Here is a 12,522-nt window from a genome sequence, read left to right as displayed (position 1 = left end):
TTTGCTGCGTCGTTTATATAAAACACAACACCGATTTTTTTTTTGGAGAAAAATATTTAACCGTTTAGCACAGTTTCACCTCAGTCAGGTTAGTGGCCAATTGGGGTGAGATAGCATTAGCCAGTAGTTAGCATTACTTTAGTGGCGGGGCAGCACTCACAGATATAATACGACAATAGTTACTGATAAATAACTTGTTTTTATCCGTAGTAAATTATTTAAAGATGAGTGTAATATGTGGAGCTTGGACACCTGTCTGTTGAGTCTGGTCGGGTGACATCCGTTAGTCTGCGTCACTTTTCGTCAGTAATTGGTATGAAATAGAACATGGCGCCACCTGTTGGACGGGTTTCAACGAAAAGCAGTGAGTGAAATGCTTGGGTCAGGACTGGAGGATGGAAAATTATTTTACTTAAGGAATCTTACTACATTTATCTACTAATAATAATACTTTATTTTACAGCAGGGGTGGTCAATATAGCCAAAGAATGATCGACATTAATATTTTTTAAAATACAATAGTAATATCTTGATTAAATGGTTGTTATTGAAAAATCTCAGAGCCCCATTTTACAGTGCCTCTTATTCCCTTTTTTGGTTTTGAAGAGGGATAAATAATAAACTGGAGAACCTACCATTTTCAAGGAATACCGTTTTGATATTATTATTTAAAAATGATTGGAATTTTGTAGAGCTGTTACCCATTTATTGGACTAATAAAATTACAAGTTACCTTTCAGATTAGGTAGTTAAAACCAGACGAGATTGTTTTAAAACCCCTGATCCTTCAAGCTTGTGAAGACAGATTTCCCAAGAACAAGCGCTCTTCTGTTTTTTATTCTAGTAAATGAAACAAAGTTGCTTTTAGGTGTGTAACAGCATCCTTTGTGTCCACCTGATCTTGAGTGTCAACCACTGCATCAGTCTGCTTCAAGTAACACTCCTCTCCTCTCTACCACTGTCCTCCTGCTCACAGGAGGCCATACTGATACCCTGACTCAGAGACGTGATGAGGGAACTCAGACCAATCAGGTAGCCATCCTCCCTGCTCCCCTCAGTCCATGGAATGTTGTGTCGGAGCTTAAACGTCTCATACACGGGGGTCGTCTTCCCAAAGTCTATCATCCACACATTGGCCTTGCTGCTGCTGTGGTCGTGGACAAAGAGAAGCGAGCTGCCAATCACCTGATCATGTCAAACATAAAAAAAAAAAAATGTAAACTGAGTATGATAAATAAAGTGAAAAGCATTAAATTAAAGCAGACATTTGGGGAAAGAGGAAGATATGTCTGTAAGCCTACCTCATGTGTTCCGAAAAATTGAGAATTCATCAGTGTGTCATTCAGGGCCACTAGTCTGGAGTGATATGCTTTCTGAGAGCAGAGACCAAGGGAAAAGCCTGAAACACTTGCACTTGAAGTGTAACTTGCAATTTTACCATAGGGTAAAAAACAAAGGCGATAATGAGGGCAAGAAATATCTTAGCTGAAATTATGGCAGTAAAGGAGAAACTCACAATTTCCATTATATTAGATTAGATTTATATTTGACTTTTAAACTGATTTCTTTTGTTTCTATGATGTATACATGTTTAGCATTACATTATTACCATTGCAGTGCTTTTTTGTACATATAAAGTAAATCATAGCACCTTTCAGTTTTATATACAGTATATATCTCTCTCTCTATATATATATATACATATATGTATGTATATATTTATACACACATATATATAAATATATATATATATATATATATATACATATATATATATACATATATATATACATATATTTACATACACTCTACCCCTGCATTCACCTGTAATCATGCATGATTTTATTTCTTTTAATCACTATAATTTGATTATGGGCACATGAAAACATGAGCACTGTAATATAACTAATCTTTCTAGAATAGGCAGAACTGACCAGGATGTCCATCTGGCTCCTGGTGAAGTAGAGCAAAGCCTGTGTGACTTGAGCTAAAGTCAGAGTCTTTCTGAGGTCACGTTGGACACTGCCATCCTCCATCTTTTCTCAAATAGACAGAAACACAACAGACACATATTTATTGAGTAATGGGCAATTCTAGGTAAAAGGAGCTGTACAGAGACTGTACTGGCTTTCACACTTACCATGATGCCCTCAATCCTGAAGCCTAGTGTGGATGTAGAAGTGCTTGTGTCCCTCCACTGGAGGTAGCGCCACTTGGTCACACCTCTTTGTGCATGTTCTTCTTCAGACAGAGCGGCCGGGTCTATTTTCACCATTTTCTGGTACATGTCACTTCGCAGGGTGGCTTTAATCTGAGCTTTTACAAGTTCCTCCTCCTGGTATGTCCTGAGAAGGAAATGCCCACATAGTATATTATTTATAGCTACATGAAATAACCTGTATTTACGGTGTTTGTACTTACAGTTTTGTGTTAAAGGAGCCATGTGAGAAACATATCAGGTCACCACCACCACTTCCAAACAATTATCAGAAAAGATAATGCTCATTAACATTTAATTTAATAAGATAAATGTTAGTTTTTGATTACATTACTAAATCACCGTCATGTACAAAATAATGGTGCATAAAAGTCTCATTCATAATACTGATGAAACGGTCTTTAAGTGGAAATTAATTGGTTTTCAATGGACACAACATTTAAAGTAACATAGATGACAGGTATTCAAAGTACTTAAAGTAAAACAGAAATATTCCATGACAAATATATAAATCAATCTGCTAATGAGCTAAATGGACCTTGTGTGTTCTTGATTTATTTTTTAATCAATGGTGAATGTATTGAAGGTAACTATTTGACCATACCAGGTGTACGCTCAAATATTAATATGAATAGTATGAGACCAAAACAAAAATGTGCATGTTTATTCAGTAGTAAGCACAATATATCGCAAAGTACAGGTCTCTGTAAACCACACAGCGCTTTTCAATCACACTTGCACTCTTCATCTGTGGAGGAAAAGTTGCTCTCAAACCTACCTGACTCCCATCTTGCAGTCCATGATAACAGGCCTCTTCAGACCCTTTAGCAAGTCCTCCAGACGCATGTAGCGCTGCTCCCCCCTGGTGATGATGCCGTGGTACTGCGGGACAAAGGGTCTCAGCGGATCTCTCATCAGGCAGTCCAAGCACTTTGCCTCCCCTTCACTGTACAATTTCAGCACCTCCCCTCTCTCACTCAGCTGGAAGTTGCCTGGTGACACCAGCGTCAAGGGGACGAAGGATAAAATGAATTCATATATTTCCACATCCTTCTGTGAATCAGCACTGTGGACATTTGAGTGACTGCAAAACAAAGAACCCTTAACATGGTGACACATGATCTAAATGGTTTAGATCAATTATATTATGTGAAAATGAATGAATTAAAAGGGATAAAACCAATATTTAAGCTACTAACAATAGTGTAGAGAAATACACACAGTGCTAATGTGCTGTGCTTGTATCAAGTATGGGGAGCTAACCCATGTAAGATTTGCTCATCAGTGGTAATGGAAAGCATCAGTAACACAAATAGGCCAGTGATGATTTGACACATACATGTAGTGTTTGAGTGCTAGTGAGTTTTTTTTATATATATATATAGAATTCTGGTAGCTGACGTCACACAATTCCACCATGCACTCTGAACCAAAACAACGCAATTTTGCTCCATGCTTCGCTGGTTGTTTTTAAATAAAGTGAAGATGGTGGACAGCTGTTGTGCCCCAGGATGACAAAACAGTTGGGTACAAGCAAACAGCTTTTCCTGCTAAAATGGCAGTGTAAACAAGCTGAGTCACGTAGTGTCTGAAGCTCCCTATGAAGACACATGCCTTGATGTCCAGCCAGCTGGACCCAGGAACTTTGCCGCTGCAGTGACCAGTGCATCATGGTCAGGAAGGTTTTCCAGGAGCGATACTGAGACACAAAAGCACAACAGATAACTTTAAGTCCTCATGCGAAGCAAATACTGAGACACAAATGAAAAAGGTTTGCTGCTGTCCCTGTCGACCACTGGAGCCTGAAGTTGTTAAAGTTCAGGATCTATTATGCATAATACAGTGATATTTGAGCTATAAATAGAAACAGCCTTGCTTGAGGCTTACACGGCTGTGTTTTTACAGCAACCATAAAGGATGTTTGAAGCAGAAGCTTACTACACAAAGAAAGGTAGACACCTCTCTGCTATGTGAAGGCTTCCGTAGGTCCCTCATAATGTTTGGGAAGGGAAAGAGATGAGCAGAAGCGTCTTCCGTTTGTTACAATCTACAATTTCACCATTAGATGTCACTGGACCCTTAACCTAATAAAACCTATCCCCTCACATCCTGATAATATATGTGAGACTGAGCATACTATGCAAGATTAACACCTTCTAGTGTACAAAACAGGTGTTTACACAGCCCATACTCCACAGCTATGAGTTTTGTATATTCACAAAACTCATAGCTGTGGAGTATGGGCATGTAGAGGAACCAAACAGAAGAAGTAGTACACTATGACTGAAAAGAACACGTTTGAAGAAAGGGGCTTAGTTTATCATTATATTTTCAGCTTTAGTGCTGATTTCACACACTGAAAAAAAAGAGAATTTGCCTAATCCTCTTCCAACTGTCAGCAGCCCTCTACTCTTATATTTCTACCAGCAGCAGACGCTGGACATGCAAATAACATTCAAATCTGTTCTGGTCAAAGTCCTCATTCAATCCAATGCAAATGACCAGGACCAAATGTGCAAAGAAGAGGTGTAATGCCAAGACTAAAAAATATTTATATGATCTCCAGTCATCATTGTTTGTTAATCTCAGTCATTCTCACCTTCCTGAAGGTCTCCCTCCTTTTGCCAACATCCTCTCCCTCACTGAAGACCTCATCACTCTCTGCTGAGGAGAAGTTGACCGAGGAGCAGGAGGAGGTGGAGGTGGAGGAGGAGGAGTGTAAAAGCTTGGAAAGGAATGGATGTTTGGATGATTGATGATGTGTTGTGGAGCCCCCTCTCACTGGCAGCAGCTCCATAGCCTCCTCTTCATCATTCTCCGCAAAGGTCTTTCTACCCGCCCCATTCTCCCCCTCCACCACTGAAACAGGAGATCTCTTGCTCTCTTCGCCTCCCTTTTCCTTCATCTCTGTTTCAAAACTTGAGTTTCTACTTCTCCAATGATTCGACTCACTGTTTGTGCCTCCTTCCCTTTCATCATTGCCATCATGGCCCCTTTCTCCATCAGTCTCCTTCACTCCTCGCTTCCCAATCCACCGTCCTTGCTCCCATCTGTCTGTGTTAGCTTCATAGCTCCCACCTAATCTCTCCTTCCTCCTCATCCTCCACTTTGCTCTCCTTTCATCCCTTACACACCTTGTACTCAATGCTGCATCTCCTTTTCTTTCTGTACTTTGGGCAACCTCATTACTGTCTACCATTGTCTCAGCAGGTCTGAGATGCTGCTGGTCGGGGATGCTTGTTCCTGACTCAAGTCCACCTATACACTGACTGTAAGGGGGGAAGCTTTTTGTCCACTGGAGTTTGGGTCTGGTTCTCGCTCTGCCACCCCTATAGCTGCTTGAAAGACCTTCACTGGAAGTGACAGGTTGGTGCATGTCCTCCGATAATCCATCAGAAGAGTCGTGAGCCATTGTTTGTTCCTTCTCTTTATCTGTTTCCATTCTGCTCTCATCAGTCACGTCCATCTTTGCGTCCGCTGAAGAGGCCCGATGGAGAATCTAGTCCCACAGTCCAACATGTGCTTGTACACGGCAGACAGGAAATGTTGTTGAGAGACAGTTTTGAATACATTTGAGGAAATGTGTTTACAAGTTACTAAACAACCCTCTGACATCAGTGACATCACATACGGATCAATATTTATGAGCTCTCTTTTTACTAACACGCAAGGTCATGAGTGTCACCTTACCTCACCTGCTGTGTCCTCCTCATGCTAGTTTTCAGTGATAAAAGCTCTGCCACTGTCCGTCAGATACATCTCTCTCTCTCTTGTTCTCTCTGTTGGTGCTATGTTTTGCATGCAGTGACATTTATAAATTTCCAAAGCTGTCAGCTGAGCCCCAGTCTGTGTGGACATCCAGGAATGACGCTGGTCTGCATCAGATAGCAACATGGAACTAGGGTTTGCTGTTTTCTGTTTGAACAAATAACCTGAAATATTTGAAACAGTTTCTATATTATAGCAGGCAACCAAGATGCATGATTTCAACCAGCATGATCGTCAGTGATAGGAAGACTTCAAAAACAAAACAGCGGAATACTAAATCAGCCACTCAGAATTAAGTATTCACATGCATAAAAATAAAGTAGAAAGCTCATTACAAAGAAATCCTGCTTCTCAGAGCAATAAGACTTTATTGATCAAATTCCTTTTACATTTTACAACTTATCTTGAAAAGGTGTCTCACTTGAAAACAGACCAAATTTAGATCAACAACTTGTCACATAACCGACTCTGCCTCATTTGATTAGACTCGCAAAGACTGTGATGACAAGTGATCTTATGAATAAAAAGGTCAATATGAAAATAGGAACTTAAAAATAAAATGTGTGGGTTTTGATTAATGTGCTAATTTATTTCAGGAATAATACTGGTTCTTAAGAGTAAACATCAGGTCAGAGCGAACCACTTTTATCTCTCATGATTGTTATGACTATTTTAATGTCTTGCTTTTATTCTATGATTTTCTCAATGTATTTCTATGCCCTTGTAAAGCACTCGTTGCCCAGTGTATGAATAGTGCCTTAAAGGTGCAGTGTGTAAGAGTTCATGATATCTAATGGTGAGAGTGCAGATTGTAAGATAGTGAGCACATCAGGGAACTACGGTGGCCTTCAAATACCAGAAAGGATGTAATTATTTTCATTTGCAGAAAAAGCCACCACTTCAAAATACAAACTGCTCACTCTAGCTGCTTTGCCTGTAGACACATGGCAATTCAAAAACATAGCCACTATAAAGTAAGGCATTTGCCTAAAGTACATGCAGTATACATGACTTATTCTTATTTTCTGCAATAAACCCTCCTAAATGTATACATACTGGACCATTAAGCAATGGCAAGGAGCTGATCATAAGATATTTGTATTAAGTGATGAGGTGTCAAGCTCATATATCTGTGTCAAGCTGTTACTGTCTCCATAAGTGTGTGTGATTAATGTCCTGGAGCTGTCTATAATCCGTTTGTTTCAGCCTGACCAAATCTGACTCTGTTCTGCCGCACTGTGCTGTCACCAAAGTGCAAATGGGGCCTCCTCCGGCTCACATTTGTGGGGGTTGTCTGATGGGGACCCGCCAGCTCTGCAGGATCTGTCAAAGAATGTGTTTCTGCAGTCAATCACTCGCTTTGTGGCTGAGGCTAAAAGCTCAAATAACTGTAATAATAAAATATCTGTATGTTAGTATAATTTGTTTGTACCCGCAGCAACATTATCCTCCTGCTGGTTGTTGTCCATGTTGTTTTCCCTCTCTGACACAGGACCGTCTGTCCTGAGCTGTAAACAACAAGGAAAACAAGTACTCAGAGGCATTGGAGTCATAAATACAACACCGCAGAGGATTTTGGCAATAGTTCACAAAACTAAAAGTCATGAAGTCAGTCTGGAAACTGTGTGTAGTAAGTTCAGTGTTGCCTGCAGTGCCTGTCCCCTTCCCTTGCCTGCTCAGGTTTCACACTCATCTGCAGCCTCATGTAGCTGACAATGAAGAGGACGCTGAGGAAGATGAAGTTACTGGAGACTCCCACCAGGGCTGATGTGACAGGGAAGTAGAACATCCAGTATCTGTCGAAAGCATAGTTGGTAATGGTAATTCATTTCAGACCATTATCCATGGTAGAGGGGAAACAACAAACTCTAGACTCTGACGACTGCTCTTTCAGCTTTAGTGACCCGATTTCAGATCAGGTCAATAATATGAGTTTTCCTTATAATGTTTCATCTAACTGTTTGATCTATAATCAGTCTTTAAGTTTCATGTTAAGAGATCCATGCTATGACTCCACTATATGAAATGAGTGACTCACCTTATGCCAGTGAAATGAGCATGAACGTAGAGTTGAGATGAGTAGATCTGCACCTTGTTGGACAGGATCTCTATGACGGCAGTGGCCGCGGGGTCATACTGAAAGAGAAGGAAAACATATCGTGCTTCAAACTTCAACAAAATACTTGGTCCAAGCACCCACACACCCACAGAGGAGTACACACACATACTCACAGGGTCATCCATGTAGTCGGAGAAGAGCTCCACCTCAAGCACTTGCTTCTGCTCAATAGCTCCTGTGAGGAAGGCCGGGAGGAACAGCAGCGTTCCCACAGTTCTCAGCAGGCCTGAGCGATATCGAAGCATGCTCTGACCACAACACAACAACACCGTCACCCTGATGAGAAATACTAGCAGAAATGACTGTGTTCAATCATCTAACGATGACATGGACACAGACGATTTATGTTGAATATGACTTAGCGACTGAGTTGTCAGTTTAATGACTGCTGACATTAATGAGACGAAATAACTGATCATGAGCAGCACTTAATGACAACCCCTAATCATTACAGGGCACCTCGTTGAAAAGACTAGACATTTACCTCAATCTCACTGTTACCAAAAATTATGTTGTCAACATTGTTATGCAGAGGCTATTCCTCCTAAGAAAAGAGTCTGGTTGGGTGGTCTGGACACTTTGACGTCAAATTTAAAGCCAATCTGGTGCAGTGAGCATCATTGGGAAAAACACAGATGCAGCGAAGTGACAGGTACATGACGAGTCTCAGAAAGAAAAGTTAACAATAATAAGAATGTAGGCGGCTCAAAATGTGTCACTCTGTTGGCTCGAAGGTTGATTCTCCTCCAGTGGAAGTGTCCCCACACTGTTTGAATGTATGTGCAAGGGTTAACGACTGCTTCTGACCCTGTAATTATTCATTTATATTTTTTTCTTCTTTAATCCCACCTCAAGTATACATTAGATATGTAACTTTGTTCGCGAAGGTCCTTTCTGCACTTTCATTTGGCAGGAATTAAAAGGTAAAATAAATGTACTTCACCTGATTGTATGATTTGTTGATTTCATCACCCCAGAATGAGTCTTTCATATTTATATATTTTATATCAGAGACAGGTCAGCTCGAACGAGGTTGCTATTTTGGACCGCCATGTTTTTACAGTAGCTGACAATGGACATAGTCTGTCCGATATACTTACAAGGGATGGTTGAGAAGGTGAGAGATATTCAGCTGCAACATGCACCAATAAATGTACATTGTATACACTGTACCTTCAAATAGTATGAGTCATTTTGTACATGGTTTGCAATTGAGGTGAAGGATTTAAAATGCTATGGGGTAAAATGATCTGACTCAACAAAAGTTTCTCTCATGATCATGATCAGTCATCTTTTCACACATTCATCTTTTCATTCAGTTGAACACTATCTACAGCATTGTAACAGGCATAAGCAGCTCTAATCTGGCTTTGACCAGGTTGTGTGATCACAAGGTTATTGTGTGCTAGTGCTGTACTCACAAAGCGAGCGCTGGACACTGGTTTCACCTGAGAAACACACAGCAAACGCAACAGTGAGTCGTTGATTGCAGGAACCAGTAACAAAGCCCTATTTGGATTGTGCGTGCGTACACATGAAGCCACACATGGAGCTGAACAAAATGTCAGAGTAACTCACAGAGCGAGCAGAGGACGTGACATGACCTCCATCCTTAGAGAAACAGGTCACCCTGATCATGAACATCCCCAGCTCCTGATTGGCTGGAGACTCGGGCATCTCCAGCTGCAGAGAGATCTGATAGGCCTGGCCAAATGTCAGCACCTGAATGCACATTTAACAAAACATGACACACTTCAATGAATAGACTTCATGTGTATATCGAAAAATACATACATGGATCATCAGATGCTGGCCCACAAAACCAGTGGAACAACTGCTTTTAGCTGCTGTGCTTAAAACAGTAACTGCCTGGTCAGCTACATCAGACGTGTAAAAAACCTTTATTCAGGAAAAACATTTGGGTGATACAGGATCATTTTATTCATCTCCTTTCTGAAAATTGGAAGTGGGAGGGGCTAAAAACTGACCCTAAAAACCTCTATTTGGTCATCTGGTGCCAAGTTTAACGTACATGACCGTGTGTTTATTAGGTTTTGGTGAATTAGCACCAATGGCATTTGAACGAACTTGTCCTAGTCCTAATACATTTTTTTTTTCAACGGTTGTACAATTTATGTTTATTGTCACACAGAGTTTGTGCCATTGAGTTAAGTTTCATTAGGATGTCATAAACAAATGGTATTGTGGGTTAGAGCATCATGGTGGCGGAGGAAGCACTGCGTCTTTTTTTTACGTCTGCACTTGGTACCTTTGTAATGACAAAATAATTACACTACTTATGAAGATGTAATCATTTACTTCTTTGTACATCTGCCTTTGAGAGTCAGAGATGTACACTTACACATTTGTTTTTATTTTATTGTTTTCACGGTGTCCAAAGAGTGCAAAACATGTGATGGACATAAAAGAGAAATAAACTACTGAAGACATCAGTATGAAGCGGCGTCATTGTTGAATCAGTGTAGCTACATCCTCTGTGGCCTGAGTGTGTACCAGACCTCAACTGTAGAGCAGAATGTCACTGTTATTATAACTGACATGATGTTTGCCAGCTGATACATGTTGGTCTTGAGAAATACATTCTTACTTTAACTTCACACAAAGGCAGCGTACCCCCTTTTTCTCCCTGCATGGTTGTCTGCAGTATCAACATCTAGATTCAGTTTTTAAATACATACATGTTTCCTGTTCCTCATCAGAGAGATGTTGGCCAGTGGATAAGAGCACAAAAAGGGGGCTGAAGATTCACAGTCTGTCCTGCACACAGATACGAGAATGACAAAGTGAAAGAAAGAGCAAAACAGGGGGGATAAAACACACAGTCACTACAACAATGTTCTCATGGTGCAGCTGGGACTCAGTACTTCACATACACACCTGTAGTAATAATGTACCGGTGTTGAAAAAGCTGCCGTGGGCATGTATGAGAAGTAGAAGCTCCCGTATAAAAAGGATGCAAGGCAGAGGAGCAGCACAACGGCAAAGAACACAACAAAGCCCTGAGTCGCTTTCCGACGGGCATTTGACATTGAGGTGATGACAACATCTCGCAGCCTGAGGACTGACTGTTGTTCTTCAGCTCCTGAACTCAAGGGACTATTTTGATCCATAATATCTGAGAATCCAAGAGACAATGACGATATGGTCCTGAAACACAGAGGTTCCACATAAACACACACACACAATGTCAAAGCATAAACATAACCTAAAAATGTCACATCACAGGCACATCTTAAGAGGTGATTTACTAGTTAAGTTAAGAGTTACATGTGCTGACAGTTGTTTACTTGACCCACATACTGCCTCACAGATACGTACACTGAGTATTGTATGGTCACAAAAACAAATTGTAATGCTGCTGACGCCATGAGCTAGAAAACACAAGTGATAACATTCACGACTGAAAAACGGAAAAACCACTGAATCTAATCTTAGTCAGAAGCAGCTGCATTTTACATCACATGACTGTAAACTGTGTCACTGGCCATCTGACAACTGACACCCTCACTTTACATATCAAATGATGACTAAATCAAAATAAGAATGAGACTTAAGCATATCACAATACACATAAACACCAAAACAAATCATGAATCTCTTCAGTACCAGTCCAATACTTGTCTGCGACAGGAACTGTTCTCCTCTGTGTACATGAAGACTCACCTCTGGTTTCAGTTGGCCAAAGCTGAGCTGTTTGGAAATCACTTCTCTTTTTCCTGCAGTGTCTTTCTCCACAGCATGACAGTCTTATTAATGAAATGTTAAGAAATAAAGAAAAAAACAGATCATTTATCTGCTCTTTCGAAGCTGACATTGGACAGAGTTAAGTTCATCCCACATGAAATGTTGCAGCTGACTGAAACAGAGATGCCAGAGTTCCTCTTCTGACCACAGACACAAGGCTGGAAGTCTTGTGTTTATACTTTTACAATATTTGCCTGTAGTTGGCAGCAAAATTATACAATGTCCCATTTGAACATTGTGGAGACACCACTAACATGCAGGAGGCACATCTAAAGGGACCTGATATTAAAGTTTCTTGTTTAGACTCCCTGAAGCATAAGAATGCATTCTCTTAAAACTGTAGTGTGTAAGTTTTAAATTTAAACAAATGTCTGTCACATTCAAACCAAATTAGTTGACACAATGATGATTAAGCCGATCAGCTCTGTACGACCCTCTCTGTTATTCTCAGGCTGCACACAGGAAGTGTTGTTGTATATCAAGTCAGATGGAGGCAACAGTGACGTTAAATAAAGCGAGGTGGCTGCAAACAGGGAATGAGTGAAAAACCATGTCATTTGGCAGTTTGACTGGATAAACTCAAATATGTTACTTCATCTCTGTTCACAAAGAGTAAACAGGAGGCAGAACAATGAATCACCATACGTTACAC

General features: G+C 40.5%; 2 protein-coding genes across 4 annotated transcripts; both read right to left on the bottom strand.

Moving 5' to 3' along the window:
- Positions 1-52: 52 nt before the first annotated feature.
- si:ch73-22a13.3 (inositol-trisphosphate 3-kinase B) lies at positions 53-5,953 on the bottom strand. The gene is made up of 9 exons (XM_044041139.1): positions 5,909-5,953; positions 4,818-5,740; positions 3,833-3,917; positions 2,997-3,210; positions 2,422-2,472; positions 2,141-2,345; positions 1,935-2,036; positions 1,302-1,373; positions 53-1,185 (listed from the first exon to the last, which is right to left on the bottom strand). Exons 2-9 carry the CDS (start codon positions 5,682-5,684, stop codon positions 931-933), a joined length of 1,851 nt encoding a protein of 616 aa, XP_043897074.1. The 5' UTR covers positions 5,685-5,740; positions 5,909-5,953; the 3' UTR covers positions 53-930.
- A 375-nt stretch (positions 5,954-6,328) lies between these two features.
- LOC122778231 (seipin-like) lies at positions 6,329-11,985 on the bottom strand. 3 transcript variants are annotated; one of them, XM_044039879.1, is made up of 10 exons: positions 11,733-11,985; positions 11,004-11,273; positions 10,805-10,883; positions 9,684-9,827; positions 9,527-9,553; positions 8,219-8,353; positions 8,025-8,122; positions 7,659-7,782; positions 7,419-7,494; positions 6,329-7,309 (listed from the first exon to the last, which is right to left on the bottom strand). In XM_044039879.1, the coding sequence occupies exons 1-10, from the start codon at positions 11,777-11,779 to the stop codon at positions 7,173-7,175; spliced, it is 1,137 nt and encodes a 378-aa protein (XP_043895814.1). In that variant the 5' UTR covers positions 11,780-11,985; the 3' UTR covers positions 6,329-7,172. The 3 variants fall into 3 exon arrangements, with proteins under 3 accessions (XP_043895814.1, XP_043895815.1, XP_043895816.1); XM_044039880.1 differs by having other exon boundaries at positions 11,004-11,276; positions 11,751-11,984; XM_044039881.1 differs by having other exon boundaries at positions 11,790-11,984.
- Positions 11,986-12,522: the final 537 nt, after the last annotated feature.

Source organism: Solea senegalensis, linkage group LG12 (assembly GCF_019176455.1).
Source record: "Solea senegalensis isolate Sse05_10M linkage group LG12, IFAPA_SoseM_1, whole genome shotgun sequence".
NCBI lineage: Eukaryota > Metazoa > Chordata > Actinopteri > Pleuronectiformes > Soleidae > Solea > Solea senegalensis.
This window is presented reverse-complemented; position numbering and strand designations above follow the sequence as displayed.